The sequence below is a fragment of the Phaseolus vulgaris genome, chromosome 7 (genome assembly GCF_051622355.1).
Source record: "Phaseolus vulgaris cultivar YP4 chromosome 7, ASM5162235v1, whole genome shotgun sequence".
NCBI classification, from domain to species: domain Eukaryota; kingdom Viridiplantae; phylum Streptophyta; class Magnoliopsida; order Fabales; family Fabaceae; genus Phaseolus; species Phaseolus vulgaris.
Window position 1 is genome coordinate 10,304,865 of NC_143504.1, and position 25,836 is coordinate 10,330,700.

Below are 25,836 nucleotides of genomic sequence, written 5' to 3' on the forward strand. Positions count from 1 at the left end.
AATATTGTCTTTTAAGTGATTAGCAACTCTACCTTCATCATAAGGGTTTAGACAAAAATGTCAATTTAATTTTATTAATTTTTTTGTTGATAATTTTTATTTATTTATATATATATATATATTATAAATAAAAATTAATAGATATTTATAATTTAAAATGCTCTAACTCATTACATTATATGCTACACATAAAACAAAATGTCAACTGGTTTGGCTCTTTAGTGTACAGATCAAGTGTACTCGTTTCAAAATGTTGGCATGTACATACATATAGATAATATCCCAGCAAGATATTATATATATGTAGTGTTGGGAATGATTAGTTAAAGTGGGGACAAACAATTCGAATAAATTTCAATTGAAAATAACAGATATTATATGAAGAAAATATTAAAATGTAAATTTTTATGCTTTGGTTTCAAAATTAACTTTCGTATTTAAATAACATTACACAAAATAAATACTTGAAATAAGAAAAACTATGCACTTAGAGTATAGAACAATTTTACACTATGATCTAATAACAATTATCAAGTTTGATAAATTTATTAATTTTATAAGAATTATTTTAAAATCATTTTAATGATAATATTATAAATTAGTAAAGTATAATTGAGCTCACAATCAGCTTGTGAATTGCAGAAATTAATTACCGTAATGATTTAGTTAACTTTAATTGGACAAAAGTTGTATAGAGCAATTTTATCACAAAAATTATTAAGGTAGAACTTTTAATTTAAAATATTATTATTTAAATTTTATTTTAATAATACATGTATTACAAAATGACGGATAGTGAGACCATACCTCAGACAAAACTATAGATAGATGAAAATTTTCAAAGTAAAAAATAAAAAATAACGAATATTTAAATTCTAAACTTCTAATTTGATTATAAGCACATCTAACTTAAATATCTGAATGTCGTAACTTATCCTAATAAAAAAACGAGAGTAAAAATATCAGACAAAATAAAGATGAGTTGAAGATAAGATAGAAAATTTTCTTCTTTATAACAATATCTTTTAGCGGTTGGTTCATTTTTGGAATATAATATTATTTTTAGTGGACTCCATATTTTAGAGTTTAGATCTCAAATCTTAATTAAGGAATTCAAATGTTAACAATTTTTTTATTATTGTTTATTATTAGTGTTGTTACCATTTATGCATACACTCAAATATATTTTTGGTATCCTATGTTGTCGCTGTTACATGCAACTGTTCTTTCAAGTATCCTTTATCCGCACTTGTGTCTTACAAACAACAATCATTAATTATGGGTCACACTCATTGAAAATGATGCCACAAAAGCAAAACAAAATAAAAGAGATGTACAAAAACTTCAAGCAAAACAAATATCTTCAAGTAATAAACAAATCCACCATTATACACAACCAACAGTTTAATATTTATTTTATTTAATATTAATTTTACCATTATCTCACGATTTTTAAAGAGTTATCATTTTTTAAAAAAACCATAATTCAGTCTCTTATATCAAATTAACAAAAATAATATTAAAAAAGTGGTGACATGAAGAATGTATTATAAATATATCATTTAAGACAGCGTTCTACGTCACCGACACATTTATTTTTATTCTTTTGCAGTGTTTCTTTAGTTCAACAAAAAAGACTAAATTATTTTGATTTAATTAAAAACTTTAAAAGTAACAAACTGATATCAAAATAAACGAGACAAAGTAGCCTATTAAGACACCATCGTTTTGGTTGTCTAACACCTTTATCAGTGCAATCAATTTTGATGAGTTAACAAGTCACATTATGAATTTGAACCACTTATGCTAATAATGAAATACCTTCACTTGAAAAGTTACAAAAGAAGGATTCTTACACCTGGATTAACTCTAACCGTTAACTTTACGAGAATAAATCCTTATTTGCAAGAACCATTAGCTCTAAACAACAATCATTAGGCATCGGTCGTTAGAGGTTTTTTTTAACACAGTGGGATTTTTTTTTCTTTTTTACTCAAATGGGTCAGTTTCAAAAAAATTATAAAAATGGGGTAAGTTGTGACAACTTCACACGACTTCATATGCAGAAATCGTGCCAAATTGACACGGCTTTGGCACGTCAATCTGAATCTGTCACGTCAACCTGAATCTGTCACGTCAATCTGAAGTCGTGCCAATTTAGGACGACTTTGTTCACGTCATTTTTTTATATTGAGTAGTAAGTTATGTAATATTTAAAATTAATTTGATACATAATTTTTCAAGGATGTTAGTTTTAAGCAATCAAAAAATTAGATAATCGTATATAAATCATGATTGACGGTAACGTAATATATATTTATTTGAGAAGTGTTATTATATTTGGAAAATAAATAGAGAATTAATTTTGTGGATGATTCAATTCCAAATAAGCTAAAAAGATATTCACATTATAGAACTGAATGTCACAATAGAAGCAATTGTTCGCACAAACAAGTTTAATAATAAAATTCAATTCCAAGTTTGATTATTAATTTCCTAATTTTCTTTACCTATATATTTATTCCTTCGTAATTTTTTTATCAATTTAAACTCAAATATTACATAACTTATAATTATAATTAAATAATTATAGTATATATTTATTTTAAAAAAATTTAAAAAAATATGACGTGTACAAAGTCGTGTCAATCAGATTAACGTGTTAAATACGTACCAATTTGGCACGACTTCCACATATAAAATCGTGTCAAGTTGGCATCTGTCTCTTTTTGTAATTTTTTTAAGGACCCATTTTAGTAAAATAGGAAAAAAATAACCCCAATGATAAAAGAACCGTTGTTAGATGCTCTAACATGAGATATTAAAATAGCATTAATTTTATTAAATATAAAGATTAATAATGTAAATTTGAATAAAATCTAAAAAAAAAAATCATATCTGTAGATTAAAAAATTATATCCAACCCTTCCTTTGTCTTAAAGCAATAGAATTGAATTGACGGTTACAGTAGAGACCAAGACAGCAGAGAATATTGCTTTTTCTTCCAATACTTCCAATTTCCTAGTAGCAGAAGTAAGCATTCATATCTTATACACACAAAATAAAACCAGATAAAAAAACATTCTTTCATTTCTTAAATCTTAACCCAACTCAACCCACTTTATTTATTTATATATATATATATTTATATATATTATGAATTAAACTTTTTCTTATGTCAGATTTTTAATATAAAATAGTTAGTGAATCGAAGTTGTTCTTATGTCAGTTTTTTTAGTTAATCCAAATAAGAATCTATTAAAAATTTGAGATATGAACAAGTTTCATTTCATAATATAATATATATAAATTAGTTTAATAGTGATGTGAGAGTGATAGAACTATTAAATTCTTATTAGAATAAATTATAAATAATTATAATATTAAAAAGTAATTTTTAGTTTAATTTAATTTTACAAATTCAACTTATAAAATAGTTGTTTATATTTTTTAAATTGATTTTATTTTATAAAATAAGTTTATTTATTTATTGTTCTAGTCTTAATTAGAGCAGCATTTAATTTAACGAGAAACAGTAATTTTTGTTGTTCTATCTTGATGAAGTAATTTTCATATATATATATATATATATATATATATATATTCTATTCTTAATTTAAGTTATAATTACAATCTCGCATATTCAGCAAATTTTCGTAATTAATGTCATCTCTTTTTATGATAAGTAAATGAGATTTTTTTTATTAACTTCAAAAATCGATATTAAGACCATTTCGTCATACAATTAAACACGTGTCATAACTTCATAATTCTCTAATGCTAAACATAAATTCTGTAATGCTAAACATAAGTCACTAAGGTTAATAAATTCATAATCATTAACTTCAGATATCGACATTAAAACCGTTTCACCAAATGATTAGACACGACCATAATTTCATATTTATAATTTAAAAATTAATTTTATCTCTAATAAATATTTATTAGAATATGCCTTACTACTTAATACTTACTTAAATGAAATTACATTCATCTCTTCTTCCGATAACATAAGAAACGAATTAACAGAAATGATAAACAGCACTATATTGTTCCACAAATTAAAAGAGATAGAAAATAAAACCCATCAGAATTTCATTGAACTCCAGAAGAGTACAGTGTAATCTACTAACAAAATAAAAAGTTATCTCAAACACTATTATCACTCATTTCTACTTCCGTCTCTCCGTTTTCCCAATCATGTTACATAGCAGATTTATCACTTTTTCTTCTCTCCATCTCTCTTCTCAGTAACCAAACATGTACAATATTTCTAAAACATGAGAGTTGCACAAGTAATAAAAGGAAAGTGAAATTGTTGAGAAAAAGAAGAGTATGAAGATAGACTGATATGAAAGTGATAGAGAGAAGAGGGAGAGGCATAGTATGATTCAGAGAAGGATTGGATATTCATGGTGGTTGATGGAGTAACCCAATGAAGAGTATGGAAAGGCAAGATGATCCTGAGCAGTGAACTCTTGAAGGGCGAGATGGGCATCGGAGAAGACGTAGAAGACAGAGGAAATGAGCATGAGGAAGTAGGTGGTGATGGGTGCCATCTTCTTGAATTAGGTTCTGACCAAATCTGGTAGATGAAGTTGAAGAGCCTCCTTAAATTACTTTGAGGAGAGAGTGTCAGAGTGAATCACACTCTGAAATGCATAAATTGTTCAAAATAAGAGAAACGAGTTTGGAGGAAGAGGACAACAAGGGAAATTACCAACGAGGATGCTAAGGATGTGTTATGTAGCCAAATCCCAAAGCTGTTGGTCAAAAAGAACAAAAAACAGAGAAAGCAGTGCCTGCACTTCCACTTTCCTACCTTACTACTGCTTAATTTCGGTTTGCCCCACCAAAAGTTTGTTATATATAGAGAGGATTTTTTTTTAATGTTTTAGTTTGGTTGGTACCGGCAAAGGAAAAATAAATAAAGAGGAAGTGAGGGATAATTGAAGTAGTTTGGATTAAAAAATGTTGAAGGGAAATTAATCAAAAAATTATAATTGTTTTTGTTGGGTAATTAACTAAAAAAATTAAATTAATTAAATAAAATATAAAATTGTTTTTAATTAACATGGGTAGGAATACAATTTAAAAATAATTAATTATAAAACAAAAATATTATTAAAAAATACTTAAAATTAAATTTTAATTTATTTAAATAATTAATTGTAAATAATGTATAATTTTTAACATACCAATAATATATATATATAATACAATTAATTCACAAGTTATATGATTAAATTTATTTATTTTTACTAAAATTAATTATTAAATGTTAAAATAATTTACTTCACTACATACCTAATTCTTTAAAACTTGAACGTGCAAAAAATTCCTCGAGTGAAGCTGGTTAAGGTTATGAATCATCTCTACCTTTATTATTTCTCTATTTTGCTATGTTAAAATAGATCAAATATAAGAAAAATTTAAATTATGTATTAATTTTTTTGTAATAATTAATGAGAGTATAGTCTTATCACATGATTAGAAAAAAATTTTGTATTACAAATTATACCGGTCGGAGTTGGATTGTTATGTGATGTCTTGGTACACGCTACTTATCGATATGTTTAAATGCATTAAAGTTAAAAAGTGATTAATAAGACTAAGTCGTACAGAAGATTAGATAATACATCCTTAATCATGAGTGATATCGGTCGTTTTGCTGTCAAATTAAGATGATTCTAGCGTAAACATGTTTAACAGTAGAAAGATAATAGTATAGAAGTTGTCAGATGATCCCAAGTCGTCTCCCAACGAATCCAATAGTGATTCTAGTGAACAAAATTCAAAACCTATCTGCAAACAATGAAAATTAACAATAATATTAAAGCAAAAGGGATTGTGATTGTTAAGTAGGAAAATATAAATGATGATTTAAACAATAAAGAATGCATGTTGACCCCAAAGTTCTTCCACTAATGAATTCCTTATAGGTTCTCTAAAGACTATTCATTTCTCAATTCTCAAACAGAGCTAAACCAAATTGAACATGCGTCAATCTGAGTCAACTGAAGTTCATCAGTAAAGCATGTGTCTACTGGTTTAATCGGCACTCACTTTGTTTAATGTGTATACTCTATGAGAATGCTTATCTACTCTCTCTTGAATCATGCTCCCAAGAAATTAATTAGAACAATTCGAACTAATTAAGAAATCAAAGTTTAAGATAAGAAAGACTCTCAATCATGCGTTCAAGTAATCTCTCACAAAAAACAATTTTCCAGGAGATTAGAAGATAAAAACAACTGCTATAGAGAATTGAAAAATGAAACTTTTATTGATCAAAGCCTCAGAACTTAATGGGAAATTACAAAGGAATCAACCAAAAAGGTTTAGTTTAGGAAAAATAAAAGAATTACAAAGAAGAAAAGAAACTAAAAAAACCCTATGAAGCTCTCCCTTTCTCATTGAGGCTTGTGTCTTTTTATAAGTTTTTCTACTCCAAGAATCTTGGGAAAATATTATGTTTTAGATTTTGTTAACAGTTTCTTAGTTTCTAACTTTCCCGAATTCTTTTATTTTGCAAAATATTTGATTCCTATATTTATAAGATATTGTTGATTTTATTTTCTCTTTATTTTCCTAAAAATTTGTTTTCAATTTAAATTCAAAGAATCAACTTGGACTTTTGCATATTTGGCCTATTCACAAAGGTAGACTCTTCCTTCAGACCATTTACTCTAAAAACACAAAATTAACAAAAATAATAGTTAAGGCCCAAATAAATCCAATTATATGAATATTAATTAAAATAATGAATTTATTTATTATTATAGTCCAATAATCTATGATTAAAGTTCTTGAGTGTGAATAAATATATGTTCATCAATGAGCCACATGTTAATCTCAGTCCATTAGTAACATGATCCATCACAATGTATAAATAGGCACAACAACCAAGGCGAAGGTACATTATTATTACGCATTTATTACACTAAATATCAAACACTTACTTGAGCGTCGAAACACCTTTTGCAGGTGTCCTCCTGACCGAGAGTCGACGGTAAAGAGTAAGGAGCGAAAGGAAGGAAGCAGAGTCCAACCGAAACAAAGGAGTTAATTGTTCAATCAGTAGAAATCAGTCCATCTATACAAGAACACATTTTTTTATTAAAAATTGTTTTCACATATTTTTTTTTAAATAACCCTTTTGTACTGGTATTGGACAAGACCGAGCTGACCGAGACCCTCACGGATGGCCTGGCCGACCGACACATTCAACCATTAACGCTCAAACTAAGGTTAGTGAAGCTAAACTACCATTAAGAATTAGCTAATACAACCATAAGTGTGATCCATTCCACTAATCAGACCTAATAAGGTAAGACCATTAAAATAATATAAATAGCACACATTCCAAGAAGAAAAGTACGTCATTATTACTGTACACACCCGAGTGTCGAATACTTCTTTACTAACTTGAGCGTCGAAGTGCCTTCTGCTGGTACCTCCCTCATTTGGCATTCACCCGAGACTGAGAGCCAAAGGAGTGGCGTGAAGACCAGGAGGATCACAGTGGAGTCTTAGTAACCTTCCTGAAGGAAGGAAGAATTGGCGCCCACCGTGGGGTCGAGAGAAACTAGCTGAAGAAAGAAAGTAGATGGTCTCAACCAGAAGCATGGAAAGGATGACTGAAGCCGATCAGGCAATGTTGTTGTTGTCTCTATAGAGAGAGATGGTTGAGATGAAGAGGAGGATAGAAGAAGTTGTCCAGAAGAACGAGCAAGAGATGCAGGCTCTCCGAAGAGAGAATGAAGAGATTAAGAAAAAGTTGATGGAGGGAGGACCGTCCACTGGACCGACCAATGTTTTCGGCAGTTCCTTCACCTCTCCTCCCAACCCGAGACCGATTGAGGACACAAGGGACAGGGTTCCCACCCACGAGATGGATGGTGAATCCTTCCTTAACAAGTCGGTTAGGACGACTGTCACCATGGACTCGACCCGCCGACATCCTTTCACCAATACTATCATTGAAGTTCCACTACCGGACAAGTGAAAGGGTTTCAACCGAGACTGATACAACTGGTCTACTGACCCGGACGAGCATATAGATGCCTACACCACCCATATGAGTCTCTACACCTCGGACGATGCAGTGTTGTGCCGAGTGTTTCCTACATCTATGAAGGGAGCAACCCTTAACTGGTTTACCAAGCTCCCACCCAATTTCATTGATAGCTTTGCCACACTCGTGGTGAAGTTCGAGACCCAGTTCGCCACCAACAAGCCGCATCACCTAACCTCCATCCCCCTAGTGGGCATCCGCCAGGAGAAGGGAGAGTTGGCTTTAAAATTCTAGAACATTTCATTTATGTCTTTATCTTCCAGCAATTTCAATTCCGCTTTACGATTTAACACCTTTCAATTCAACCTTTAAAATTCCTTGTCATTTATAATTTTGCTTTTTATTCTTTAAGAAATTTAAATTCTACTTTTGAATTATTTGTATCATTTTTTTTACCTTACCTATTTTTTATTTTTTTTAGTCTTTTGTTCTTAGTGTTCTAGGAGTCTTACATCCATTTCACTTATTTTGATTTTTTAATTGTGAAGAACTAAAAACAATTAGAATTTGTTTGAGTAGTAAGTTGATTTAGCTTCAAACAAAGAATTTAAGTAATCATATGAATTAAATCCCAATCCATTTGCTAAAATGGAAAGTGAATTAAAAGTATGCATACCAAGAATGTGGACATTTTGAATCCATAAAAACAAAGACAAAAACAAATTGAGTGCATTCACATTTCAAAGTTCAAATTGCTAAAGATGATTCTTTTTGTGTGACAAATTGTTTTCATATTTGTGGAATTTAATCCTTCTTGCTTTTAAAATTTCTAAGAACATTAAAACATCATAGTTAAAAGTCTAAGTAAGTGACTTTGAGTCTTAAGCGTGCTTTTATTGTTTGTCTTGTTTAAAGTTTTTCATCGTCTTAATTTAATTTTGGTTTAGCTTTATTTCTTTCAACTTTTCTCGCTTGTCTTAAAATTTTCTTTAAGTTTTGTTGGAGTCCTTGTTTGAGTGAGTGACAAGAGTTTTGAACTATTTCACTTAAAGTCTTACTCCCAAGTGTGGACCCTTTGGAAAATTGAAAACCTTTCTTTTGAGTGAATTTAACCTTTTTCATCCTTTTCTAAAAAGTCGAGTGATACACTGAGTGAGTGCAATAATTGTTGTTCAAAACTAATTTTTTGAATTTTCTTGTGCAAATTAGGGTTCACTTATCTTCAGGAGAATCTTCTAAACCACCTTCTCCCAAAAGGCACACATTTTGGTGGAACTTGAAGAGACCAAGAGAAGTTTGGCTCAAAAGGAAAAAGACATGAGGCAACTAGTATAAATGATGCAAAGACTTGAAGATACCCAAGAAAGGCACAATCGAGAACAGAGGTGGGAGCCTAGAAGAACTACAAGGTACCACATGCATTAAGGGAGCCAAGAAGAAGAATAAGATTGAGAATGCAAAACTTTGAGGCTAGGCCCTAACATCATCATCAACCAAAGAAGTTTATTCCTTTTATTAAATTGTCTAGTTTTAATGGGAAAAGTGACCCAAACTGATATCTAGGATGGGAAGTCAAAGTAGATCAAAATTTTAATGTGTATAAGGTAAAAGAGGACCAAAAGGTTAAGTTAGCTTCCCTATAATTTCAGGACTATGCCATGCAGCGGTGACATCAAATTGTAATGGACATTTGTTTAAACAAAGAGGACAGTTGTGGTATCTTGGAGTGATTTAAAAGAATGCATGCGCACGGTTTGTTCCTCCTCATTATAGGAAGGAACTCTTGTTGTTCCTCCTCATTATATGAAGGAACTCTTGTTGAAGCTCTAACGGCTTCATCAAGGATCTAGGACGATGGATGAATATTTTAAAGATTTAGAAGTTACTTTGACTAAAATTAATATGCATAAAAGTGAAGAATCAAAGATAGCTAGATTTGTGAGTAGATTAAGGCGAGAAATTCAAAATGTTGTATAATTGTATGAGTATACATCTTTGGAAAAATTGATTCACCTAGCCATCAAGGTTGAATCACAAATTTTAAAGAAAAAATCTTTTAAAAATACTCATAATAATGGCTTTTACAAATCCTCTTGGAAGGACAAAAATAAATTTCATACCAATATTTTCCTTCCAATTTCTCTAAAGAATCCACCTCGTAACATCAACATTCTAAAGAGAGCCCTTCTCCTTCTAGACCTAAATACCCAACCAAAACCTCAAATAAAAAATGTTTTAAATGTTTAGGTTTTGGACACATAGCTGCAAATTGCCATAATAAACGAACCATGATGGTAAAAGAGGGGATAGTAGTAAGTGACCATAGTGATCAATCTTCTAGATCTAACTCCTCCACCCCTTCGAAAAACCCTAGTGAAGATGAATGTGAGATACCTTGTGAAGGTACTTATTGGTGGTAAGGTGAATGTGGGAACAATTCAAAAACCTTTTGATGAAACCCAAAGAGAAAATATTTTTCACACGCATTGCCTTATCAACAACAAGTTATGTGCCATGATAGATGGGGGGTAGTTGTGAAAATGTGGCAAGTACAAGAGTAGTGGTGAAACTTGGATTACCCACTATCTCTCATACAAAGCCCTATAAATTATAATGGCTTAGTGAAGAGGGCGAAATAATGGTTAATAAACAAGTTCTCATAACATTTGTCATTGGAAAATATAAAGATGAAGTTTTATGTGATGTTGTGCCAATGGAAGCCACACATGCGCTTTTGGGAAGGTCTTGGCAATATGATAGAAAGATTTTACATGGTCATGCCAACAAAATTTCTTTCAACTTCCAAAGACGCAAGATTATCTTAAAATCTCTATCTTCAAAAGAAGTTAATGAGGATCAAATAAAAATGAAAACAAAAAGAGAAAATGAAAAAGGTAAGGAAAATAACAAAGTCAAAACGAGTCTCATCATCTCACCTCACATAGTAAAAACGGTAATGTTGACCCGTCCAAAAGTAAATCTTAGGTATTCTCCTTCTTTATCTTTCTCATCTACTGGTCATTCTAAATACTTGACATATTTGTTAAAGAAATCTAGGGATAATTTTCAAACTGCTTCTAAAGGTTTTCACCTTTTAAGAGAACCTTCACAACAAATTCACTTCATCCTTAAGTATTTTTGTACCGTCCCGTCCCCGGGCGTTGACAAAAGTCAAAGTCAAAGTCAACGCTATGTCAAAGTCAACATATGGTGGGACCCCTTAAGGAAGAAAGTCAACAAAATGACCGCTTGAGATGTCGCCAAGTTGAGGCGTCGCCAAGGTTGAGACATCGACAGTATTACCCCCCGATACCCATGGGTAGGAAAGACCATGGAGGGGGCGACACCACCAGGAGGTCTCGGGCCCCAATGCTCAGAACAGTAATAAAGAGAAGAGAAAGGTGGTTTCAAGGCCATATTCCCAGTACTAGTGGGGAGTAACCTGACTCGTGAAGTACTCATGCCACCTCTGGGAGACCCCTGGGCTTGATACGACCCATGAGAGGGTCAGGCCCAGGGACGAACCATGTGCGTAGTGCAAGAGGAAGGTAGATACACTCCCAGGGCGAGTGATTAGAGGTTGGGGCGCATGAGTTGGCACCCAGAAAGTCACCCCCTGCGCCAGATGCACTTCGAGGAAAGAGGACTCACACAATGGAATAACCCTAAGTTGGGTTACAACGCTGTGAGGCTCTCCACGCAGAATAGTAATCAAGTCAAAAGAACACGTGGCAGTAAGCACTGAAACATCAATGCTTTCCTGAAAGTTTGCTAAGGTACGCTTAAATTTAGTTTACGTTTCGAACACTTTAAAGCACTTTAAACGCTTTAAATGCTTTGAACGTTTTAAACGTGTTGAACGTTTTTAAGCGCCTTAAATGCACTTTAAGACGCTTTAAATGCGCTTTAAGACGCTTTAAATGCTTTAGACGTTAAAAGGGGCTTTAGACGTTTGTCATAGGGGATCGAAAGTTCGAGACTCAATTTTTTACACAGACACTCTCTAGTTGCTTGCGCGAGTACCCACTGTACACACAGGCAATTAGGGAAAAAAGAAAAAGTATTAGTTACACAGTTATTTCGACCACCTTCAGAGCATCCAGTCACGGTGCTCCGATACGAAGGTGTGTCACATTTGATGTTTCTCACTAGCTGACTTGATCGTCGGAGTGCAAACGGTCGCGAGGGTGCCCCTTTGTCCACTTCTTTTCAGGTACTCATAGACGGTGTAGAACGAAGGTGCCCTAGCTCGCGAGGACAAGCCACGCACGAAGACGTCCCTGGTCAACCGGCGGAAACAATTTTCTACAAACATGACCTGTATATAGAACTAATCCACCTGAACCTCCAAAACTCAACAAACATAAGTTTGTTTCACTTCACACCTCTAGAAATGTGTTTATCTTTCCTATGAAAAAACTATGTTATCTACAAGGGTTCTAAATTTGAGGTCGAATTCTTTTCGACATGGGGGGCATGATACAACCTAACTCAATAAGAAGATGATCAATGACACAAAAGACACTTCACACCTAAGTCATTCATCTCAAAATAAAAGACAAGACCCCACCAACTCTCAGAGAAACCTCAGCAGAAGAAGACTTCCCCATGTGCTCACATTTGACCTAGTTTCTAGAAGTTTGTAGTCATTTACGCTCCTACTCTTCCTATCTTCCTCTCCAAGTCATAACTTGAGTAACATGTATTGTAACTTGAGCGTCTATCATAAGTTTAAACAATCTTGAGCTGTGTATGTAATGATTACTAAATACTTGCAACAAAATAGTGTTTAAACTACCTATGTTGTTGAAATTCTCATATTTTTGTTATGAAATTTAATTATCATTTTACCAACTGTACTATAATTTTAATTGTCTAAAGCACCAATTTTACATCTAATAATTATTATAAATCACTTCAATTTAAAATAGTTATCTCAAAGTCCAAATTGAATTTATTAACACTCCACCTAAATCTAACCAATAATACATTTTCCACTTCTAATTTAATACTATTTAATTAGATATAACTTAATTAACTTGTTATCTCATTGCCCAAAAAAATACTTGTTATCTCATTGCCCAAAAAAATACTTGTTATCTCATTAACTAAGAGGAAATCTCTCCATTTTGTAATTTCTACTCAAAAGTCTTGGACAATTAAAGCCTCAATGGGCCACACAATCATTAACTCGTTTGATTGTATGACAAGTTACCGCGTTTGAATCTGAAGAGAAAGTTAAAAATATTGTCCAAATTGTAAAAGCTTAATTTATTAAACAGAGATGATAATTTTTTTGTATTTGACACGCCTTTACAAAAGCAATAGAATGGAACTTAAAGTATAAACAAAACATAAACACTGAGTTATAAAGACGAAATTTTAAAACCCATAACTAATCTTATAAACAACAATAAAATTAACATTTTTTTATCCTATAAAAACTTAGGATATTTAGCGAAAGATTATTTCCAATTGTTACATCTAACCTGGAAATGATAAAGTGAAATGAATGAGTAAGTGATGAATGAGGAGTGGCATGTTGTGTCAGCGTTTAATGCAGCGAAAACGATGGGTAAATGAATGAAGGACCACATGGTGTTCGTGTCTAGGTTTCATCTTTTATATCTGTAACCACACATAATTAATAGGTAGGTTACAGTCCCTTAATAAAGTGGTATAAAAATCATTTATCTTTTTTTATTATTGTCGATACAAAATAAATGATATTAAAAAGGAATTGTTCGAGTTCAAGATCTCTAACATCAAGTGATTTAACTTGACTCGTGATATTATTTGTCATGAGAAATTTTGGTAGGAATAAATTAGAATCAGTATTTTTAATCACTGAGGAACTGAAACAATGCACTAACATAATATATATTTAGTGCTAAAAACAAATGGATTTCTGATGCAAAGCAGCTTCCTGTGCCGTTCTTTCTTTTCACACTTTCATGAAATTGAAATGTAATGAAAGTTCAAAATAATTGTGTTAGTGTTTCTGTAATAGACTACAAAAGGAAAGAAAAGAATAACGAGGAGGACAATGAATTTGCATTGAATCTAGACATCCTCGTTTGTTGTTCATAGCAATGCAAAGGTTTTTTCTTCCTGTATTCCCATAACTTCTTGGAAGAAACATATTTTTTAAAATATGAAAAATATTTTTATTCTGTGTCGGTTGAATCTGGATAAAACCTCTCGGTCCACTACCATGTTCAAAATGTATTAAGATCAAGAGAAGATTAACAAAGTTAAACTATAAGAAAAAACTATATAATACAACTTTAATCACGATCCAAACGTTAATTTCGATCGAAGAGTAACAGACGCATTATAAACATATAGATAGTCACAACTTAATCACAATCCAAATGTTAATCACGACCCAAGAGTAACGAGCCTATTATAAACATATAAATAGTTACAACTTTTGAGAAAAAGGTATGTATGTCACTATTACGGGTTTATTGCACTGAATACTTACTTGAGCATCAGAACACCTTTTGTAGGTGTCCTTCTAATCGAGAGCAAAGGGATGAGAGTTTGACTATAGTAGAGGAGCGAGAGCTAAGGAAGAGAGATTAAGTTGAATAAGTCAAAGAAGTGAAAGAAGCAATGTATATCGACCGAAGTGAAGGAGTGAATTGTTCAGCCGGTAGAAGTTCTCTTTATCCCTATAAGAACATATTATATTATTTTTGGAATGGATGATGTGAAAAATTTTAGATTATAGAATATGAGAGGTATTTTTGGATTATAAATAACTTCCAGATTTTATAATCCAAAATCTTTAAAAAAATGCATTATTATGAAATTTGAAAGGTATTTTCAAATTTTAGAATAATCTAAAAGATATTTCCGGTCTACATTCTGCAAGGTGTAAATAGAAAGAAATTCATTTCCAGAATACAGACTATATTATTTTAAAAATAAAATGATCTTTTTACATGAACTACTGGAGACCAGGAAAAGTTATGAAAGTACAGGAATAAATAGCATAATGCAAACCATAAACTGTCCTTTACGTCTTGAAATAAGCATGGCCCCATTTGGAGCTGAAAATCTGCATTGTTTTCCTAACCCTACGGTTTAGTTGCAATGCATGCGTGTTATTCTCATTTGTTAGTGAACTAATTTTTTCTTTATCTTCCTACTTTCTTCTCCTACATCATAGTAATAATGCATCTACTATCCTATCTATTATTTGAATAACAAAATTTCAATTCTTTTAAAATATGTCAAATATTTAGCAGATTACTTTTTTTTTTTTTGGATAAAATTCAAAATAGTCTATCCAAGTATATTTTATATAATTTTTATTTTGAGAAATTTGTAATTATTTTTTAATATTGATTTATGAATTAGGTAATTTGAATTTTTTTTTAAAAATATTTCAAATTCAAAAATCCAAAGCTATATTTTGAATTTTAAATTATACAACTTAAAAATATCTATAAATTATGTAGTTTAGAATATGAAATATTTATAAATTATGTAATTTAGGATATATTTGAGAAGTGAAAAATCAAATTTCATATTTCAAATTGATTAATGTCAATATAATTTGAAATTAACAATGAGAGAGACGGTGGTGACAGAAGAAAGTAGGGGATGGAGAAGGCTCTTTCTTTTTCTACCTATATAATTTCCTCCTACACCTCCATCAGGTAGAAAATGTTAAGAGTATATTTGCGTAAATTATAAAAAAGTTAAATAGAAACTAATTTTAAAGATCAAAATAAATAATTATTATTTAATTAAATTAGATATTATTTTATAAATTAAAAAATTATTATTATTTAAAATAATTTTTATTATTAATAAAAATATATAAAATAATTTATAAATTGTTATCTAACCATTAACTATCAAGATTTTAGCTACTTACTATTTTATAATTTAAATTAATCTTTATTAGTCTGACTAATTTAAAATTTTAAAATATTAATAGTTAAAACTTAGGTAACTAGTTTAGATACCAATTTAGAAACCATTTTATAAATTTTCATTAATAATAAAAATCACTTTTAGATACTAAAAATTTTTTAATCTCTAAAATAATATATAATTTAATAAATATATGACTAATTGTGTTTTTATCTTTAAATTTAATTGCTATTTAATAAATTTTGTTGGAAAAACTCTAGATTGAATGATTAAGAAAGTTTCTGATTTACACTCTCTAAAGTTAAAAGGTTTTGTGTTATTATATGGTATTATTTATTTTCAATGTTGTTCCTATTAGGGAGATGGGACCTAGAGAACTATTGAAGTCTTCTTCTCCTTCCTTCGGTCGGGCAGGTGATTGGGTGATGAACTGCGATTCTTCTCGTCCTCTTGCTTTTCCTTCGGTATTCGGCACTCGGTCTTCGGGCAAATCACCGGATGGTGGGGGTACCTGCGAAGGCACTCCGACGCTCAAGTCAGTAAAACGGGTGGTCAGCTCTCAGGTAGGTGAACAGTAATAAATGACATACCTTACTCCTTGGAATGCGTGCTATTTATATTATTCTAATGGGCCTACCTTGTTGGGCCCGCTTATCGAGGTGGATACCGCTTAGGGTTGCATTACCTAATTCTTGATGATGGATTAACTTCACTGATCTTGGTTTGAGCGTTAGCTGTAGTAGGGATCGACCGTCGGCCAAGTTCCCATGGTGTGGGTCGGCCATTGGCCAAATTCCACTGGCCTTGGTCGAGTATTATAAGGTCTCGGCCAAGTCTTATAGGGTTTCGGCCTTTCGGCCAAGTCTTCTAAGTTCTCGGCGTCTCGGTATCTCGGCCTCTCGGCCAAGTCTTCTAAGGTCTCGGCCTCTCGGCCTTTCGGCCTAGTCTTCTCATGACCTCTTAGTCGTTTCGGCCAAGTCTTCTAAGGTCTCGGCCTCTCGGCCAAGTCTTATAAGGTCTCGGCCTTTCGGCCTAGTCTTCTCATGGCCTCTTAGTCGTTTCGGCCAAGTCTTCTAAGGTCTCGGCCTCTCGGTCAAGTCTTATAAGGTCTCGGCCTCTCGGCCTTTCGGCCAAGTCTTCTCATGGCCTCTTAGTCGTCTCGGCCAAGTCTTCTAAGGTCTCGGCCTCTTGGCCTCTCGCCCATTCCGGTACAAATGTTATTTAATATTTTAGATGGAGCATCTTAGAAACTTTTTTTTTTATTTTGCACCCGTATAACTTCTAATTGTACTATTATAGTTTTTAAAATAGATTTTAAAATGATAATTCCAAAAACTTTGTAGAAGTGACTTCTAAATTACCTATTTTAGAATTCTTTATAACAGTTGTTTTAGAATTTCCATAATATAATGTTCAAAAAGTAATTTCCATAATAGGATTTCTAGAATAAGATTTTTGTAACGGATGAAATACATTCGATTTTGAACAAGCTTTTTAAAATGTACATGATACCTTTTGAATGACCTTTCCCTAATGAGTTTGCTAAAACATAATTTATGAGACAAAGTTTTATTGAACATATGTCATAACTTCTGAAACGATTTTTTTTTTCACAACAAGCTTTCTCTCTTTTTTTCTTCTTGAGAGACTATATTAGTTATCCTTTTCTGTTAGTATAGAAGTGCAGTTGGTAATAATGGGGGTAGTAAGAAAAAAGTCCAGAAACAATAAAGTGAGGCTTACATTCTAAGATTGGGCCGAGCGCCAAGTGGTGGAGAAAGCCCTGTACATTACCTCTCATACTCTTCGGTTCAGCCTAAAAGAAGGCAAATGCTCCCTGCACCCAACACTTTTGAACCTGCACCCAACATAATTTCAAAAATTCCAAAAATACCCTTTATTCTAGAAATGAAAATTCAGAATTGAAAATAATGCATTCCAGAAAAATAAATTCGAAAGAGATTTTTGTGTTTCGGATATAAAAATCCGGAAAAAAAAAATCAAAATCCCATTCTGGATAAAAAAATATGGAACAAAAAATAATACATTCCAGAAAGATTTATCTGGAAAAGATTATTGTGTTCCGAATAAGGGGATCCAGAATGTAATTTTATATGCAACCTATTTTTTCAAGAGTATTTTCGATTTTTCTCCTGTGATTGGGTGCAGTGATATGGTGCAGGAAGCAATTGCCCTAAAAGAATATGGCAAATTCTTCCTACATCCAATCATTTTTAACCTGCACCCAACATAAATTTGTATTTTCGAAAATGCCTTTCATTCTGAAAATAAAAATCCAAAAATTAAAATAAAACATTCTGAAAAATATATCCACAACTCAAAATTCAAAATCTCATTCCGGATAAAAAAAATTTGTGATACATAAAATTAGTTTTAGAAAAAAAAATCCAAAAACATTTCGGAAAAAAGGATTTGTAAGGTATAATCCTATTTATTTAAGGGTATCGTAGTCTTTTCATACTAAAATTGGGTGCAGATATATTGTGCAAGAAGTAATTGCCAAAGGATATTCTCAAAAGTTAATTTAAACTTTTGAAAGCAGGAAAAAAATAAACTAATAAAATAAAATGTATAAGATAATATTTTTGTAATCATTTTCATATTTTAGGTTATTTTAAACTAGCTATTTTGTTCTATTTCGTTCTCTCTCTTTTTTTATGTTATTTGTGAATAATATATTATTTAAAAAACTAAATTTGGTGAAAGAATATGAAAATTTTACTTTGAAATTTTGGAAATATGGCCTCTTTATCATGTTATTTTATTTGGATTTTTTTTTTTAAAAATTTCCTAACATCTAGTCACTTCAAAACTTAATCACAACGTTAAACGCATATTCAGTGTATAACTATAAAAGTAGCAAGATTACCAAACATTTTCAACAATTTTATTATAGTGAGTTTGCCAAATTATATCTACTTTAATACGAGAAGGGAGATTCAGTGTGTGATGGAGTTTCTAACTCATAACAAAGGGATGAGGTGATTAATAGACTTCAAATTATTGGGTATGGCACATTGAGTGTAGTTGCAACATATGAGGTTGTATATGGAGTGTTAAAAGGCACACAACAATCTTATTTATGGAGATTTGTTTGGAACATCAAAGTCTAACCTAATATACATTTCTTTATTTGGAGGTATATCCCACAAAAGAAAATTAGGATGATGGGTGTTTAGATCCAATAGAATGTGAAATGTTCCTTAACTCACATTTTGTTCACATGCATCAAAATTAGTATTCATGGGTGGGAAAGACAACCTAGTTTCCAAGTAATGCCTTAGATCACTTTTGGGAACATGGATTAGGAAGAGATGATACATTGTTTCGTGTGTAACAACATTTTGAGCATTTGGATAAGGAGAAACAAACTAGTATTTAGAAATTAGGTGTTTCATAAATGTGATTTGCTTCATTGTATTTAGCTAAAATTCACCATGTTCTGAAAAATAAACTAGCTAGTAGTGCATACACTCTAAACTGATAAATCAAATTATTGAATTACAAGTTCTTTTAACAAAGACCTTAGCTCCTTAAACTAAAATATTTAGTATTAGGATGGGTTTTTATGATTCATTATTTCCCTAAAGGTTATAATTAAATTTCCAAAGTGTGGGAAGAGAAATAAAACGACGTGCTTACAATAAATTTTATTACAAAAATAAAGTCGTGTTTTCTAAATAAAAATATATTATTTTTTGTAATTATAATTTTATATTTTTTTTAATAATTAAATTCTTGTTAGAAAAATTAGTGTTTCTAGTTATTTTCTTAAAAAATATTTATTTTCAAAGATTTATATATATATATTTTTTTTCAATTGAAAATGTTTTTTGTATTGAGTTTTTTTTGTAATATTCATTATATGTAATAAAACTTTAGTGATAAAAGAAATTAAGATCATAAATGATAAAAATAAATTTAGGATGATAATAGAGAAAAAGTTAATAATAATAGGTTAAAAAAAGTAATACGAAAATGTATTAAACTATTAAAGATAATTATAGATGAAAATTAAATATACTATAAGTAAGATGAAATAATTAGCTTACAAGCTAAATTTTTCAAAAAGTAAACTATTTTAACATATCTTGCTGGTAATATTTTTTATGAGACAAACTTATAAGCTAGTAAAATAATATACTACTAGTCTTACTAAACGCACGTTTAATCTATATAAATGAGCAAGTTTTAGTTTTAGACTTTATAATTTTTTTTCCTTTTTTCATTCTTATAAAATGTAAAACTACTCGGTTTAGTCTTTATAAAATATTAATTATGATGTTAGTCTCCCTAAAAGTTTAAATAAATTTTTTACTCTATTTTATTGATCTTAATTCTTTTGAAAATAATATATCTCAACATTATGTTAAAACACAATTACAGTTATGTATTAGTTGACAAAATTATTTAAATTTCATTTAATATATAAATATTTCATTAATGTCATATAATATTAAAAATTAAAAAAAAATGATCATTTTTAATTTTAAATAAATAAAAAAGAAAGATTTTTTTTAGAAAACTAAAATCAATACTTAATCATTTTACATAAAATAAAATGCAAATGTTACTTATTTGGTTTTAACTCTGCTTCTCTGAAAAAAATTCCAACATTTTAGTGATTGGATAGTCATTAGTCACTAGCACCAAAGACAAAAAAGTGTGACTTTCAAGAAAAGTTTGTGAAATTTTTAACTTCCCTTCAAATGCAGCCAAAAAACTAACCAATGGTTAATAGGGTGAAATAAAGGTTTATGCATTCCAAATATGGCGTGAAATCCACTAATGTCATGCCTTCTAAATATAATCAACATAAATTAAAATATGAACCCTGTTTTCAAAACTAGAGTTTTTCCGTCTTCTAACGGTAAAGATAACTGGTACTGAATTTTAAAAAGACTATGTTTTTAAACTTTTCCAAGGAACCATTTTCCATGAACCTAAAATTCTTAAATTTTTCCTAAAAAGAAAAAAAAAATCACATCAGAGCAGTGGCAATAGATTCTGAAAGGCTGGTCATAAGATTCCAGCATTCACCTCTTCCAATATTTTAAAGACTTAGAATTAGTGAGCAGGAAGATGATTGGAGGATGTAGTAAGATGCTGAGATTATTCATGAGTAGACTAAGCACCAAGGTTTTCTTTTCAGGAACCAACATGCTCACCACTTCAGAAGCATTTTTCGAAATTACAATCCAGTTCAGATAAATTAGTAGCTTTTGAACAGTTACAGAGGTAAATTTCTCTTACATAAACAATTCAACTTGCCACATTGTCATATTTTTTCTTAAACAATGTTAACTTTTCTTAAAAGTAGTTTAGGTTAAAATGGTATGCAGATTTTGCCGTAATGCACTTTCTTTCTTGTCTCTTGTTTCTTGACTCCATCTTGTTCATTGACTTATTACAACTTGAGTTTCTTTGTTAGTATGTTATGTAATAAGGATGTAGTAGGTAAATTATTTTTTTTTCCCATAAATATATTTGAGTACAAAGATGACAGAAGAGAATAACTTGAAAGAAAGATGACACACTAAAGGCAACACAGGAAAGTGCAAAAGGCTCCCCCTGTCATGAAAGAGACTTTAATCTACACTTATCCACAATCTTGAAGACATAATTGAGAGAAACGTTGCAAACACCAAAAGCATTTCCCATTATTAAACTTGCAATATCAACTCCATCTCTCCAATTATCTTCTTTCCAAAAGAGCCATCATGAAGAGAAAGACAACTCAAACATGGGGGTTACTCCTGAATGATCCAAGGGCCTTAACTGCCCCTGCTCTCAAGATGAACTGGTGGTAGAAAGCTGCAATGGCTGCCCCAATAAATGGTCCTACCCAAAAGATCCACTGGCCAGACACAAGGGAACAATATATCAGATAAAGCTATAGCTTTATAAATTATTTCTTAGTTCACAAACTGAGTTTTGGTAAAGCAATATAGAAAAAGTAATGACTAAAGCAATATAATATACTAACATGGTCATCCCAGGGCTTATCTTTGTTGTAGATAACAGCAGCTCCAAGACTCCTAGCAGGGTTGATGCCTGTGCCAGTGACTGGGATGGTGGCCAAGTGAACCATGAACACAGCAAATCCAATGGGAAGTGGAGCCAAAACCTAATACAGAATAATGCATAATAAGAATCTTATGTGATTGATTTAAAGTAGACACAGTTGATGGTAAGTTGTTCCAAACACGTGAATCCAAATTTTCAGAAAAAAAGAATTTGGTAGTGATAAAACAATAGACAATTGAGTTGTGATAGATGGGCCATGCTAACATGTGAAGCCGTATTTCATCCTATTTCATTAGAATAAAAAGTAAAAGGCAGTTTTATTAGGGAACTCAAGCTTATAATTTGGGGGTGTAGTAGCTGGACATTCCAATAGAAGTGCCAGCCTTGGGAAAATGACACAAGCATTAGGAGACACAATTATGAACACTTTTATCTTAAACTGAAGACACTCCAAGTTCCTCACTGTTAGATAACATGGATGCGGTTAGTTTTTCAAAGAACAAAGTAGAATCCACTTTTCTCAAAACTGGAAGAAATTATGTAACCATATAATCATGTGCGGGGCATGAGATTCAACCACCCCCACAAACTCTTGTACAAAGGCAAAAGGGGACCCAAGTTCCACAAACGCACGCTACTGTTACATTTCTTCAACATAATCATTTCATTTGGAAAATTTGGTTTTGGAAAGTGATAGTTTCACCACCCTACGATGCCTAGCCAAATCAAAGATGTATTCACTCAGAAATTAAATTAGCCTCTTTTAATTTTTGAAAACAAACAACTAAATAAGTTGGCTACAACAAGCAAATCAAGAAAACTGAGGAAAAAGTTATCTCTAATTTAACACTGAAACACGTAATGCCTAATAAATAGGTCGAGTTTTGATGCACAGTATTTCCTTTACCTTAAACAAGACGCAATTCGAAATCACTATCTTAAAAACTATTCACCGTAGTTTAAGAAAAGACTAAATTTGTAAACCAGATAAAACTTTGTTATTTAGAGCATTTAACATACTATTCCCTTCAAGCAGGAGTCAGGCAGCAATTTCGTGTTCCACAGTTGATATATTATTCATACATACAATTGAAACAAGGCCACAGGATCACAATAATAATAAGAAAAATGATTGAGAAGATACCGGCACATGGGAATCTCTGGCATTCCTCTTGGGATCAGTGGCAGAGAAGACAGTGTATACCAAAACAAAGGTGCCAATGATCTCGGCACCCAATCCAGTACCTGTGCTGTACCCATCAGCCAAGGAATTAGCCCCACCACCATACCTGTTGTAGTAAGACTTTTGGAAGGCCTTGACCAGGCCAACTCCACAGATAGCCCCCAAGCACTGAGCCACCATGTACATGATAGCACGGATCAAAGACACCTTGCGAGCCAAAAACAGCCCAAATGTTACTGCTGGGTTAATGTGACCCCCTGCAAACCACATGAACAAAACCTTCGTCGATCAGAGCTGAAACTTTCGTGGTAATCCTTAACAAACAATTGCTAGAAAAAAACATAGCAGCAACCCCTTCCATATGGAGGCTAGGACACTTGAGCAAAAAAAGAAATACAAAGGAAACCGAGTAATAAATCCCTTTTTATTCTAAAGAACATGTATCAATAAACGGGGCATAAACAGAGCAAGTTTCTATGCTTGGAAGCGAAGGAACGCAAGATTCAAAACAACAAGAAATCCTCTACAAATAAACATTTTCTTCAGACAGCCAACACACAAAAGGGTGAAAAGGTAAAAAAATAAAGAGAACTTGCAAAACATGTAGCAAACATGACAACTAACAAGATAATATTTTTTTTTCCATTTAGAGCGAAAGGATCCAGGGAAAGGACAAGAAAAGAACCTGATATCCCAGCAGTGCAGTATACAAGGATGAAGATCATGCCACCAAAGGCCCATGCAATGCCAAGAATGCCAACCCCACCACAGGCATCACCATGGTCCTTGAGGTCACTCTGGTGCTTGTACCCTATCACTGTGAGCACAGTAATGTAGAGGAAAAGCAAAGTGGCAATGAACTCAGCAATGAGAGCCCTGTAGAAGGACCACTTTGTTAGCTCCTCAGTATCAATGAGGGGTGCAGGAGGAGGGTCATGGTAGTCCTTCCCAGAGAAGGAGCCACGCTCTGTAACCTCAACGTCCTTCGCCATAGGATAACAAGGATACACTACTACCCCCTTGCCACAACACGCTGAAACAGGAACCTAGGTTGTCAGAGAAGGCAAAGAGCCAAGAAAGGAAGAGACTTTGGTAATGGGAAAGTGTGGAAGAGACATAGAAGAGAAGGGGTATATATGCTGGTGCACCCTCAGGATTATACCAATTTTTCTTTTTCTTTTTTCTTTTTTATCTAAAAACTCTTCTATTTTGGTGCTAGTATGATCTGTCCAATTTGGCAGCAATGCCATACAGTACAAAAATTTTAAAATTTGGAAGAAAAAAAAAAGGGTTTGGTTTGGTGTTAGGCTTTTAGCTTTTCATTTCACCGACCCTTCACTCCACCTCACTTTGCCACACCACACCACCCCTACTCCACTCCTTTCCTTTTCATTTCCATTTTTTTATTTCTCTTCTTTTTGTCACTTTTCCTCTCATCAGAATCTACATTTTAGTATAGCGCTTGGCTCCTGCTTTGCAATCACGGGTTTTCGCACTTTCTTCAAACTTCTACAACTTGTACATTTTTCTACCCTTTCCATCTTAGTATCGCAAGTTGTTTTGTGTTTTATGTTGTCCTCGTATGTTTGTTATCCTCATATGTTTCTTAGTGCCAGTTATTCAGAAACAAACCCAGATTTCGACCCAAAATTATATGATTCTCACTCTTGCTTACAATCTTTAAATACCATTCCAAACGTAATTTCATATGCGGTGTGGGTTTTTAATCTAATGTTAATCAAGTTGTTGTCATTATAACTATTTTATTGTCCCAGACTATCATAAAAAAATGAAAGAATAAAGAGACATGGTACAACAAAATTAAAGAGTTAATTAAAAATAAAACGTGTAAACCAAAACCATATATGTTAATCAACTCTCAAAATTACATGTGCGAAAAACTACTAAAAAAATCAACCAGATCAGCTCAAAATGGAGTTAAGTGATAATAATTGCCTTAAACGCACTCTCTGGATAAACAATAATTTAAAAAATCTAAAAAATATAATTAGTGAAACAATCTAAATTCAATACTAGACGATGAATGTTATATCATTGAATACTATTTACATATTATGGCATTCTTTTAACGCTACATTTTATGAATTACGACTACGACTTTCTTAAGAAAGTTTTATTTTTAATATTATGTTGTTTTTTTAAATTGTTTAGAATATTACATTAAAAAATGAATAATGTAATTTAATTATTGTGGATTAAATATTAAAGTTGTTAATTTATCCATAGATTTAAATTAAATATTATCTTTGTTTTTTAAGAAGCGGTATTTTAAACCAGAGAATATCAACGCCTTGATAGTTTAAAGTTTTTTAAAGTCATATTTAATCACACATTGACATTTAAGTTAACTTGTAAGTGCATTAATTTTTACAATAACAATCTTAGAAGTTGTACTTATTATGATTTTTTAGTAGTTGACAATGCATTTTTCTTTTACATTAAGATATGAAAAAAAATTTAAAAAAATTGTTTGTCAACAAAGTAGTTTTGAAATAAAATATTTAATAATTAAAATGTGTGTGAAAAGCATGGTTTAAGTTTAGTAAAAGAGATTAATTTAGGTCCCCCACGTCATCATCTTTTACCGTTGAAACTAATTCCAATGGCTACAAGTTATGTTTTGTGTAAAAATATCTTTACACCAAGTATCCCAAAATGGGGGTACATGTTTTAGTGT

The 25,836-nt window shown here is 31.6% G+C and overlaps 1 protein-coding gene across 1 annotated transcript; it reads right to left on the bottom strand.

The window, feature by feature from the left end:
* Positions 1–21,379: 21,379 nt before the first annotated feature.
* Positions 21,380–24,636, bottom strand: LOC137830656 (aquaporin PIP2-2). Its single transcript, XM_068638115.1, has 4 exons — positions 23,824–24,636; positions 23,100–23,395; positions 21,915–22,055; positions 21,380–21,785 (listed from the first exon to the last, which is right to left on the bottom strand). The coding sequence occupies exons 1-4, from the start codon at positions 24,128–24,130 to the stop codon at positions 21,666–21,668; spliced, it is 864 nt and encodes a 287-aa protein (XP_068494216.1). The 5' UTR covers positions 24,131–24,636; the 3' UTR covers positions 21,380–21,665.
* Between the last annotated feature and the right edge of the window lie 1,200 nt (positions 24,637–25,836).